At 43.1% G+C, this 13,435-nt stretch overlaps 1 protein-coding gene across 1 annotated transcript in view; it reads left to right on the top strand.

The window, feature by feature from the left end:
- The window catches only part of LOC311105331 (glypican-3-like), a gene marked incomplete at both ends in the record, with an annotated part of 241,441 nt that overhangs the window by 26,517 nt on the left and 201,489 nt on the right, over nucleotides 1-13,435 (top strand). The window contains one exon of the mRNA XM_084147449.1: nucleotides 6,639-6,800. Coding sequence (XP_084003575.1) covers nucleotides 6,639-6,800 — 162 coding nt within the window. The remainder of the gene's footprint in view (nucleotides 1-6,638; nucleotides 6,801-13,435) is intronic.

The raw sequence follows: 13,435 nt of genomic DNA, 5'->3' as shown, positions 1-13,435 counted from the left end.
ACAGTTCTACCAACCCTGTCTCAACCACAGTTCTACCAACCCTGCCTCAACCACAGTTCTACCAACCCTGTCTCAACCATAGTTTTACCAACCCTGTCTCAAACACAGTTCTACCAACCCTGTCTCAACCACAGTTCTACCAACCCTGCCTCAACCACAGTTCTACCAACCCTGTCTCAACCACAGTTCTACCAACCCTGTCTCAACCACAGTTCTACCAACCCTGCCTCAACCACAGTTCTACCAACCCTGTCTCAACCACAGTTCTACCAACCCTGTCTCAACCACAGTTCTACCAACCCTGCCTCAACCACAGTTCTACCAACCCTGTCTCAACCACAGCTCTACCAACCCTGCCTCAACCACAGTTCTACCAACCCTGTCTCAACCACAGTTCTACCAACCCTGTCTCAACCACAGTTCTACCAACCCTGCCTCAACCACAGTTCTACCAACCCTGCCTCAACCACAGTTCTACCAACACTGTCTCAACCACAGTTCTACCAACCCTGTCTCAACCACAGTTCTACCAACCCTGCCTCAACCACAGTTCTACCAACCCTGTCTCAACCACAGTTCTACCAACCCTGTCTCAACCACAGTTCTACCAACCCTGCCTCAACCACAGTTCTACCAACCCTGTCTCAACCACAGTTCTACCAACCCTGTCTCAACCACAGTTCTACCAACCCTGCCTCAACCACAGTTCTACCAACCCTGTCTCAACCACAGTTCTACCAACCCTGTCTCAACCACAGTTCTACCAACCCTGCCTCAACCACAGTTCTACCAACCCTGTCTCAACCACAGTTCTACCAACGCTGCCTCAACCACAGTTCTACCAACCCTGTCTCAACCACAGTTCTACCAACCCTGTCTCAACCACAGATCTACCAACCCTGTCTCAACCACAGTTCTACCAACCCTGTCTCAACCACAGTTCTACCAACCCTGTCTCAACCATAGTTTTACCAACCCTGTCTCAATCACAGTTCTACCAACCCTGTCTCAACCACAGTTCTACCAACCCTGCCTCAACCACAGTTCTACCAACCCTGTCTCAACCACAGTTCTACCAACCCTGTCTCAACCACAGTTCTACCAACCCTGCCTCAACCACAGTTCTACCAACCCTGTCTCAACCACAGCTCTACCAACCCTGCCTCAACCACAGTTCTACCAACCCTGTCTCAACCACAGTTCTACCAACCCTGTCTCAACCACAGTTCTACCAACCCTGCCTCAACCACAGTTCTACCAACCCTGTCTCAACCACAGTTCTACCAACCCTGTCTCAACCACAGTTCTACCAACCCTGCCTCAACCACAGTTCTACCAACCCTGTCTCAACCACAGTTCTACCAACCCTGTCTCAACCACAGTTCTACCAACCCTGCCTCAACCACAGTTCTACCAACCCTGTCTCAACCACAGTTCTACCAACCCTGTCTCAACCACAGTTCTACCAACCCTGCCTCAACCACAGTTCTACCAACCCTGTCTCAACCACAGTTCTACCAACGCTGCCTCAACCACAGTTCTACCAACCCTGCCTCAACCACAGCTCTACCAACCCTGCCTCAACCACAGCTCTACCAACCCTGCCTCAACCACAGTTCTACCAACCCTGCCTCAACCACAGCTCTACCAACCCTGTCTCAACCACAGTTCTACCAACCCTGTCTCAACCACAGTTCTACCAACCCTGCCTCAACCACAGTTCTACCAACCCTGCCTCAACCACAGCTCTACCAACACTGCCTCAACCACAGTTCTACCAACCCTGCCTCAACCACAGTTCTACCAACCCTGTCTCAACCACAGTTCTACCAACCCTCCCTCAACCACAGTTCTACCAACCCTGCCTCAACCACAGTTCTACCAACCCTGCCTCAACCACAGTTCTACCAACCCTGCCTCAACCACAGTTCTACCAACCCTGTCTCAACCTTATGCCTAACTAATTCACTCTCTACTGCTACATCCATCTCACTCTTCCCTCCGCCTTCTCTCCCCTCTTTCTCCTCCTTTCCCTTCTTTCTCTCTCGTTCCATCTCTCCTTCTTTCTCCCCCTCTTCCTCCCCTTCCAGTAAGCACATGCTGGATGGAGTTTAGGGACTCCTGATGTTTGTTTACTGTGTTATCAATCAGCCAATGTCGGGTAGTTCTCTCAGGTAGATCTGTTAAACAAGAACCTCACCCTCTGCAGATTACTATTCGGTTTTCCAGGGAAGTGAGAAGGGGGTGGGGGGGGCAGACACATTGAGTGAGGGAGATGGAGGGGGAAGAATGAGAGGCAGAGGGAGAGGAGAGAGGGGGGAAAGGGAGAGAGATAGCAGTGTGTGTCTGTAGAGTTCCCCCTTTGTATTTAAACATCACTCTTGGAAACAGTCTTGGAAAAGTGATGTCTTGCATGAAGGCATTGAACCCTCCTATAGACCTCTTTTCTGTCTGAACTGTTTTGCGTGGTTCTGAATGTGATTGTGAATGTGATTCTGAATGTGAATGTGATTCTGAATGTGATTCTGAATGTGATTGTGAATGTGAATGTGAATGTGATTCTGAATGTGATTGTGAATGTGATTCTGAATGTGATTGTGAATGTGAATGTGATTCTGAATGTGATTGTGAATGTGAATGTGAACGTGATTGTGAAAACTATTGTTATTTTACTGCTGCTCTTTTTATTTGTTTTGGTATTCTTTCTTAAAACTGCATTGTTGGTTAAGGGCTTGTAAGTAAGCATTTCACTGTAAGGTCTACACCTGTTGTATTCGGCACATGTGGCAAATACAATTTGATGTGATTTGATTTGAACGTGATTGTGATTGTGATTGTCAATATGATTGTGACTGTGATTGTGAATGTGAATGTGATTCTGAATGTGATTGTGAATGTGATTGTGAATGTGAATGTGAATGTGATTCTGAATGTGATTGTGAATGTGATTGTGAATGTGATTGTGAATGTGAATGTGATTCTGAATGTGATTGTGAATGTGAATGTGATTGTGAAAACTATTGTTATTTTACTGCTGCTCTTTTTATTTGTTTTGGTATTCTTTCTTAAAACTGCATTGTTGGTTAAGGGCTTGTAAGTAAGCATTTCACTGTAAGGTCTACACCTGTTGTATTCGGCACATGTGGCAAATACAATTTGATGTGATTTGATTTGAACGTGATTGTGATTGTGATTGTCAATATGATTGTGACTGTGAATGTGATTGTGAATGTGATTGTGAATATGATTGTGATTGTGAATGTGATTGTGAATGTGATTGCGAATGTGATTGTGAATGTGATTGTGAATGTGATTGTGATTGTGAATATGATTGTGATTGTGAATATGATTGCGATTGTGATTGTGATTGTGAATGTGATTATGATTATGATTGTGAATGTGAATGTGATTGTGAATGTGATTGTGATTGTGAATGAGATTGTGAATGTGATTGTGAATATGATTGTGATTGTGATTGTGATTGTGAATGTGATTGTGAATATGATTGTGATTGTGAATGTGATTATGATTGTGAATATGATTGCGAATGTGATTGTGAATGTGAATGTGATTGTGAATGTGATTGTGATTGTGATTGCGATTGCGATTATGATTGTGAATGTGATTGTGAATGTGAATGTGATTACGATTGTGATTGTGAATGTGATTGTGAATGTGATTGTGATTGTGATTGTGAATGTGATTGTGAATGTGATTGTGAATGTGATTGTGAATGTGATTCCGAATATGATTATGATTGTGAATGTGATTGTGAATGTGAATGTGATTGTGATTGTGAATGTGATTATGATTGTGATTGTGATTGTGAATGTGATTGTGATTGTGAATGTGATTGTGATTGTGATTGTGAATGTGATTATGATTGTGAATGTGACTGTGAATGTGATTGTGAATGATGTGATTGTGAATGTGATTGTGAATATGATTGTGAATGTGATTATGATTGTGAATGTGATTGTGAATGTAATTGTGATTGTGATTGTGAATGTGAATGTGAATGTGATTGTGAATGTGATTGTGATTGTGAATGTGATTGTGATTGTGAATGTGAATGTGAATGTGATTGTGAATGTGATTGTGAATGTGATTGTGAATGTGATTGTGAATATGATTCTGAATATGATTGTGATTGTGAATGTGAATGTGATTATGATTGTGAATGTGATTGTGAATGTGATTGTGAATGATATTGTGAATGTGATTGTGAATGTGAATGTGAATGTGAATGTGAATTTGATTGTGAATGTGACTGTGAATGTGATTGTGAATGTGATTGTGAATGTGATTGTGAATATGATTGTGAATGTGATTGTGATTGTGAATGTGAATGTGATTGTGAATGTGAATGTTAATGTGAATGTGAATGTGATTGTGAATGTGATCGTGAATGTGATTGTGAATGTGATTGTGATTGTGAATGTGAATGTGATTGTGAATGTGATTGTGAATGTGATTGTGAATGTGATTGTGAATATGATTCTGAATATGATTGTGATTGTGAATGTGATTATGATTGTGAATGTGATTGTGAATGTGATTGTGAATGTGATTGTGAATGATATTGTGAATGTGATTGTGAATGTGATTGTGAATGTGAATGTGATTGTGAATGTGATTGTGATTGTGATTGTGAATGTGTGCCATGCCTACTTGTTCGTCAGGTCTGCACATTTCTGCTCCACATTACTATACACTACCTGTAGTGCATTACAATGTTGCTGAGGCTGCGCGACCGAAGGTAACCGCCCAGTTTTATTTTTGGACATATTGTTTTTAACAATATAAGTACATACCATTTACAGAGTGGCCTCTCTACTACTTTTGAAGTTGAATATAATATTAACATTTAAATGTTCTTCACATTTTAGTACATACAGCATATCAGCCAAACTCTATTTTCTTAAAACTGCATGTTTGGTTAAGGGCTTGTAAGTGAGCATTTCACGGTAAGGTCTACACCTGTTGTATTTGGCGCATGTGACAAATCAAATTTGATTTGATTTGATGATAGAGGCTCTTGATACCGTTAAGGACAAGATCCACCGTAACGAACGTGGACAGTGTGCAGTAGATCACCTGCTGGGTGTCGACGAGGGTTATTCAACATGTACAATTGTCATTAAAGGAAAAAAAATTGAAGGCCGAAGTTCTGTGGTCAGTGAAGATAGAACCGCCACCCGCTGGTTTGAACCGTTAGTCAGCATGGCCTGTTTTGTCTTTTAGGCTAGTACTGGCCTCTGAACTGAAGAAAGCTCAACATCCCATTTGATGTACCACTATAGCAAACCTGATCGTTTTTTCAGTTCACCAAAACCATCTTATTTCAGGGTATATCACCATGTCATTGGATTTCAGTTCAAAGTTAGCTGAAAAAAATACGAAATTCCCTTATGTTGATTACTTTTCCACATTGATTCAACGTCATCACATATTTTTTTTTCAGTTATTCAACCAGTTTTTGCCCAGTGGGAGGTGAGTTCTGGATTCACAGTGTTTATCAGAGCATCCCACACATATTTTCATTTTATATTTCTTTGTATCTTTGATGTAGTTGAAGGTAAACTATACAACAAGGTCAAAGGTTGTGTTTGAGGGTAGCCTTGATACAAGTCAGACCATAATCTTTATTTACTTTTTCACCTTAAAATAATTTATTTGGGGCAATTCTTCTTTGATCCGGGCATACGTGTACAGTGTCTGACAAAAACATAATTGTTACTTCAATTTCTCTTTCAATGACTTACATTTCCACCTTTCAAAAGAACCCTGCAAATCCAATTATGACTTCTATTTCTAAACAACCTTCAGAAGCAGTGGTCATGATGAAAGCTGTTAGCGTATCAACCTACCATTTGTCATGTCTTTGTGTATTCACACAGACAGGATGTTCCTGTGAACGTGATTTGTCTGACCCTCCTCTTTCACCACTCAGCTTTAGAAGTTTCAAAAGGAAAACAAAAGCTCACAGTCTTTCCACACATTCTCGTGTTTGTCAGATTACTTATTACATGCAAGTCGAGAGATAGGATGTGTTTCATTCCATTCCATCTCAAAGTTGGGGAAATCTTCACATTCTTTACTCACTGTGAACAGGAACTACAGCCCTGTTGCAATAATATGCAAAGAACAGGGAAATGGAATGAAATTAATAGGAATTAAAGGGTTCATTTCAATTAACTTTTTGGTTTCAATTTAAAGTTTCAGGTGCACTAAAATACATAGGAGTCCTCAGGGGAGGCTGGACTCCAGTTGGAAATGCAAGCTATTTGCTCTGTAAAAACAAGCCATTTGGTGCCATGCTCACATGGTAGCTAGACTCAATTGGCAAATGCGATCTCTTATGAACAACTGCAGCTCTGGGTAGACCTGGCCCATACTGTAGGTACAGATCTAGGATCAACTTACCCTCACCGAATCGTAACTTTCACTAGTAGTGGGAAAACACTAAACTGACCTTAGATCAGCGTGTTTGGGCAACTTCATCCACGGATGCGTCCCAAATGGCACCCTATTCTCTTTATAGTGTGCAACGTTTGTCCAGGGCCCATAGTGCACTCTAAATATAATAGGGTGCCATTTGGGAAGCAACAATGTCTCTCCTGCCCCCTGTTGTCCAGGTGCCGACTTGCAGGTGTGCCAGCCCAAGGGCCTGACGTGTTGTTCCAGGAGGATGGAGGAACGGTACCAGATGGCTGCCAGGCAGAATATGGAGTCAGGCCTGCAGACAGCCAGCGCACCGCTCAAACTCCTCATCATCCAGAACGCAGCTCTCTTCCAAGGTGAGAATGTTTCTAATGTGTGTCTTGACTGTTGTCCATCATACACTCTTATCCAGAGCCACTTACAGGAGCAATTAGGGTTAAGTGCCTTGCTCAAGAGCACATTTAAAAAATGCACCTAGTCGGCTTAGGGATTCAAACCAGCAACCTTTCAGTTACTGGCCCAACACTCTTAAATGCTATGCTACCTGCCTTCCCAACAGCTCATTTGAACTTGGGTGGAGTCATGACTACAATTTAGGAGGATCAGAACAGTAGTTTCCTGTCTCAACTAGGCTATCACCATCTTGCTTTGCCATTTTTCAAAATGGTTGCTGCTGCTTAATGAAAATATATTGCGTTTACATGTTTATCTTTTTACGATTTTTCAGTTACTGAGAGATACAGTTACTTCTCAGAATGCAGTCTGTTCTGTAGTGTTTAGTGCCAGAGAGTTTTGACATACAAGAGAACGTGGACCCACAGGACTATACATTACAATGGGTACACTCTTGTAGCGACTAGCATGACATGCCATAATCTTGACTTGCCAATTAAAAGTTGATGTTTAATGGGGTGCAAAGGGCTTGGCTGGCTTGGTTGTAAGCTACATGCTAACGATGTTAGAGACGGCCACTGTGGTTTGACTCCCGTTCCCTAGAAGAGACTCGATGCTAATTGGTTTAGGATAGGGCTTGAAAGAACTCCCTAAACAACCCACAGAGTGGAATCAATACTAGAACATGCTGGTCCTGTCTTGTTTGATCTCTTTCTCTCTCTCTCTCTGTCTCCTCCTCTCTGTCTCTCTTTCTCTCTCCCCTCCTCTCTGTCTCTCTCTCCCCTCCCCTCCCCTCCTCTCTCTCTTTCACTCTCCCCTCCTCTGTCTCTCTTTCTCTCTCTCCCCTCCTCTGTCTCTCTCTCCCCTCCCCTCCCCTCTCTCTTTCTCTCTCCCCTCCCCTCCCCTCTCTCTTTCTCTCTCACCTCCTTTGTCTCTCTCTCCCCTCCCCTCCCCTCCTCTCTCTCTTTCTCTCTCCCCTCCTCTCTCTTTCTCTCTCCCCTCCTCTCTGTCTCTCTTTCTCTCTCCCCTCCTCTATGTCTCTCTTTCTATCTCCCCTCCCCTCTCTCTTTCTCTCTCCCCTCCTCTCTCTCTTTCTCTCTCCCCTCCTCTCTCTTTTTCTCTCTCCCCTCCTCTCTCTTTTTCTCTCTCCCCTCCTCTCTGTCTCTCTTTCTCTCTCCCCTCCTCTCTGTCTTTCTTTCTTTCTTTCTTTCTTTCTTTCTTTCTTTCTTTCTTTCTTTCTTTCTTTCTTTCTTTCTTTCTTTCTTTCTTTCTTTCTTTCTTTCTTTCTTTCTTTCTTTCTTTCTTTCGCTGTCTCTCTTTTTTCTCTCTCTCCCTCTCTCTTTACAACTCTCTGTCTCTTTTCTATTGGGAATTGAGTACATGCCTTCTTTGCAATCTTCTGTGCTCCTCTGTCTCTTTTGTTCTTTTGTGCACTCAGATCAAAGGCCATCCCCTCTCCAGCTCCCATCTTGGAGTAGTATTCTCTCTCTCTCTCCCCCTCTCCTCCCCCTCCTCCTCCCCCCATCACCTGCCTCTCTCTTAACTCAGGCTGCATCAGAGGTTTGCCCTTTTGAAGTAAACTTTGCCAAACAATGGTGAAAGTAATGACTCTGTCACAGGGGTTTTAAAGGGGCTGTTCAAATGACAAGCTGCTTCTGCGTCAGGAGTAACAAGGAATGGATCTTCTATTCCCTCATACCTGTTGATTAGAAACAGGTATCATCAGGGATCTCCATATAGAGAGTTATTTGTTTAGTCTGTTTCCCTCTGTAAACTGTGTTCTGTAATATAAGCACGACCTCTCAAACACAGTTTGACATTCCATAAGTTTGAGGTCACTTCAAATCAAATAACATTTTATTTATCACATGCTTCGTAAACAACAGGTGTAGACTAACAGTGAAATGCTACGTAAACAACAGGTGTAGACTAACAGTGAAATGCTTCGTAAACAACAGGTGTAGACTAACAGTGAAATGTTACGTAAACAACAGGTGTAGACTAACAGTGAAATGCTACGTAAACAACAGGTGTAGACTAACAGTGAAATGCTACGTAAACAACAGGTGTAGACTAACAGTGAAATGCTTAGTAAACAACAGGTGTAGACTAACAGTGAAATGCTTAGTAAACAACAGGTGTAGACTAACAGTGAAATGCTACGTAAACAACAGGTGTAGACTAACAGTGAAATGCTACGTAAACAACAGGTGTAGACTAACAGTGAAATGCTACGTAAACAACAGGTGTAGACTAACAGTGAAATGCTACGTAAACAACAGGTGTAGACTAACAGTGAAATGTTACGTAAACAACAGGTGTAGACTAACAGTGAAATGCTACGTAAACAACAGGTGTAGACTAACAGTGAAATGCTACGTAAACAACAGGTGTAGACTAACAGTGAAATGCTACGTAAACAACAGGTGTAGACTAACAGTGAAATGTTACGTAAACAACAGGTGTAGACTAACAGTGAAATGCTACGTAAACAACAGGTGTAGACTAACAGTGAAATGTTACGTAAACAACAGGTGTAGACTAACAGTGAAATGCTACGTAAACAACAGGTGTAGACTAACAGTGAAATGCTACGTAAACAACAGGTGTAGACTAACAGTGAAATGTTACGTAAACAACAGGTGTAGACTAACAGTGAAATGCTACGTAAACAACAGGTGTAGACTAACAGTGAAATGCTTCGTAAACAACAGGTGTAGACTAACAGTGAAATGCTACGTAAACAACAGGTGTAGACTAACAGTGAAATGCTACGTAAACAACAGGTGTAGACTAACAGTGAAATGCTACGTAAACAACAGGTGTAGACTAGCAGTGAAATGCTTAGTAAACAACAGGTGTAGACTAACAGTGAAATGCTACGTAAACAACAGGTGTAGACTAACAGTGAAATGCTTAGTAAACAACAGGTGTAGACTAACAGTGAAATGCTACATAAACAACAGGTGTAGACTAACAGTGAAATGCTACGTAAACATCAGGTGAACACTGACAGTGAAATGCTACGTAAACAACAGGAATAAATACACAGTGAATAAAGAATAACAATAATGAGTAAAAATAACATGGCTACTATATACAGTTAGTACCAGTACCGAGTTGATGTGCAGGGGTACGAGGTAATAACATGGCTACTATATACAGTTAGTACCAGTACCGAGTCGATGTGCAGGGGTACGAGGTAATAACATGGCTACTATATACAGTTAGTACCAGTACCGAGTCGATGTGCAGGGGTACGAGGTAATAACATGGCTATATACAGGGAGTACCAGTACCGAGTCGATGTGCAGGGGTACGAGGTAATAACATGGCTATATACAGGGAGTACCAGTACCGAGTTGATGTGCAGGGGTACGAGGTAATAACATGGCTATATACAGGGAGTACCAGTACCGAGTCGATGTGCAGGGGTACGAGGTAATAACATGGCTATATACAGGGAGTACCAGTACTGAGTTGATGTGCAGGGGTACGAGGTAATAACATGGCTATATACAGTTAGTACCAGTACCGAGTCGATGTGCAGGGGTACGAGGTAATAACATGGCTATATACAGGGAGTACCAGTACCGAGTCGATGTGCAGGGGTACGAGGTAATAACATGGCTACTATATACAGTTAGTACCAGTACCGAGTCGATGTGCAGGGGTACGAGGTAATAACATGGCTATATACAGGGAGTACCAGTACCGAGTCGATGTGCAGGGGTACGAGGTAATAACATGGCTATATACAGGGAGTACCAGTACTGAGTTGATGTGCAGGGGTACGAGGTAATAACATGGCTATATACAGGGAGTACCAGTACCGAGTCGATGTGCAGGGGTACGAGGTAATAACATGGCTATATACAGGGAGTACCAGTACTGAGTTGATGTGCAGGGGTACAAGGTAATAACATGGCTCTATACAGGGAGTACCAGTACTGAGTTGATGTGCAGGGGTACGAGGTAATAACATGGCTATATACAGGGAGTACCAGTACTGAGTTGATGTGCAGGGGTACGAGGTAATAACATGGCTATATACAGGGAGTACCAGTACTGAGTTGATGTGCAGGGGTACGAGGTAATAACATGGCTATATACAGGGAGTACCAGTACTGAGTTGATGTGCAGGGGTACGAGGTAATAACATGGCTCTATACAGGGAGTACCAGTACTGAGTTGATGTGCAGGGTTAATAGGTAATTGAGTTAGCTATGTACATACTGTATAGGTAGGGGTAAAGTGACTAGGCAACAGATAGATAATAAACAGTAGTATCAGTGTATGTGGTGAATATGAAAGTGTATGTGTGTTTGAGTGTGTGTGTGAGTGTGTGTGTATGGTGTCACTATGCATGTGTGCGGATTTTATGTGTGTGTGTGTGTGTGGGCATACAGTATGTAGTGCGTGTGTGTGTGTATGTGTGTGTTGGGGTGTCAGTGTAAGTATGCGTGAGTGTGTGGGTAGAGTCCAGTGTATGTGCATAGAGTCAGTCCAAGAGAGTTAGTGTAAAAAAGGGTCAATGCAGGTTAGTCCGGGTAGCCAAATGTTTAGCTATTTAGCAGTCTTGTTTAGCAGTCTTATGGCTCGAGGGTAGAAGCTGTTCAAGGTCCTGTTGGTTCCAGACTTGGTGCATCGGTACCGCTTGCCGTGCAGTAGTGGAGAGAACAGTCTATGGCTTGGGTGGCTAGAGTCTTTGACAATTTTTTGGACCTTCCTCTGACGCCGCCTGGTATAGAGGTCCTGGATGGCAGGGAGCTCGGCCCCAGTGAACCTTTTCATCCTCCTGAGGGGGAAGAGACGCTGTCATGCCCTCTTCACAACTGTGTGGGTGTGTGTGGAACATGTTAATTCCTTAGTGATGTGGACACGAGGAACTTGAAGCTCTCAACCCGCTCCACTACAGCCCTGTCGATGTGGATGGGGGCGTGCTCGCCATTCCGTTTCCTGTAGTCCACGATCAGCTCCTTTGTCTTGCTGACGTTGAGGGAGAGGTTATTGTCCTGGCCAGGTCTCTGACCTCCTCCCTATAGGCTGCATCATCGTCGTTGATGATCAGTCTTACCACCGTCATGTCATCAGCTAACTTGATGATGGTGTACAGAAGGGGACCTATCACACACCACTGAGGGGCCCCCGTGTTGATAGTCAGTGTGGTGATGTGTTGTTGCCTACCCTCACCGCCTGGGGGCGGCCCTTCAGGAGGTCCAGGATCTAGTTGCAGAGGGAGGTGTTCAGTCCCAGGGACCTGAGCTTGGTGATGAGCTTTGAAGGGACTATGGTGTTGAATGCTGATCTGTAGTCAATGAACAGCATTTATTAAATAGGTATTCCTTTTGTCCAGGTGGGTGAGGGCTTGTGGAGTGCAATTGCGTCATCTGCGGATCTGTTGGGGCGGTATGCGAATTGGAGTGGGTCCGGTCTAGGGTGTCTGGGATGATGATGTTGATGTCAGCCATGACCAGCCTTTCAAAGAATTTCATGGCTATAGATGTGAGTGCTAAGGGGCGATAGTCATTTAGGCAGGTTACCTTCGCGTTTTTGGGTACAAGGACTATGGTGGTCTGCTTGAAACATGTTGGTATTACAGACCGGGTCAGGGATAGGTTGAAAATGTCAGTGAAGACACTTTACAGCTGGTCAGCGCATGCTCTGAGTATGCGTCCTGGTATTCCGTCTGGCCCCGTGGCCTTTGCGAATGTTAATCTGTTTAAAGGTCTTACTCACATCGGCTATGGAGAGCAAGATCACCTAGTCGTCCAGAACAGCTGGTGCTATCAAGCATGATTCAGTGTTGCTTTCGCACCATTCCTTTCTTTTTGGAGAGCAGAATTCCTTCCTACTTTTTTATTTTGGGAGGATTTATTCAGACAGTACAGAACAAGATGGGGAGGTAGGGCAGGAGGAGAGATAGCTAACTGGAAAGGTGGTTGGTGGTATCGAACTCACAACCTTCAGGGCTCTGTGCTTGGAGTTGGGAGTATTACTACTCAACCACACAACCAAACAACTTTTACCTATTGGCTGTCTGTTGACAGTGCAGGTGTTCCAAATAATGTAGACTGTCCTCAGGTACACCTTGGTGTGTTGGCAATGTTCACAACTTTCTTGTGAGATCTCTTTGTGACATCATGCTACGGGGGTCTGATAGCTATTACTTTGAATGAGCAGTGGTATGCCTAACTTCTGGTTCAGAGCCAAAACCTGTGCTGTTATATGATGCTCTGCTGGGCTACATGTCTGACGATGAAGTTTGATTTTGTAGAATGATATCAGCAAAATATTTGCATAATGCTAAAGTATGATAGTCAGATGGAAGCATGTACTTTGACTTGATGGACCAGCCGAGTTCATATTGATTCATCATTAGCTCCATCCTCTCACTCTCAATGATTGCCTCTCTCACTGAAAGGCCTGATGTTGTCCAAGTTGTTTATTAATTGACAATCCTTCAACTTTAGTAGGACAGTGGATGCTAATCTTGAACTCTAATCTTTTGAAAATGAAAATCTGATGCAGGCATGCTGAGAATTTAATTTCCTCAATTATGAAATATGATATTTCTGATGAACTTCTTATTATCATC

This window comes from Coregonus lavaretus (assembly GCF_964263955.1).
Source record: "Coregonus lavaretus genome assembly, chromosome: 29".
In the NCBI taxonomy this organism is placed as follows: domain Eukaryota; kingdom Metazoa; phylum Chordata; class Actinopteri; order Salmoniformes; family Salmonidae; genus Coregonus; species Coregonus lavaretus.
Note: the sequence above shows the minus strand (reverse complement) of the source record. Positions and strands in the feature narration are given on the sequence as shown.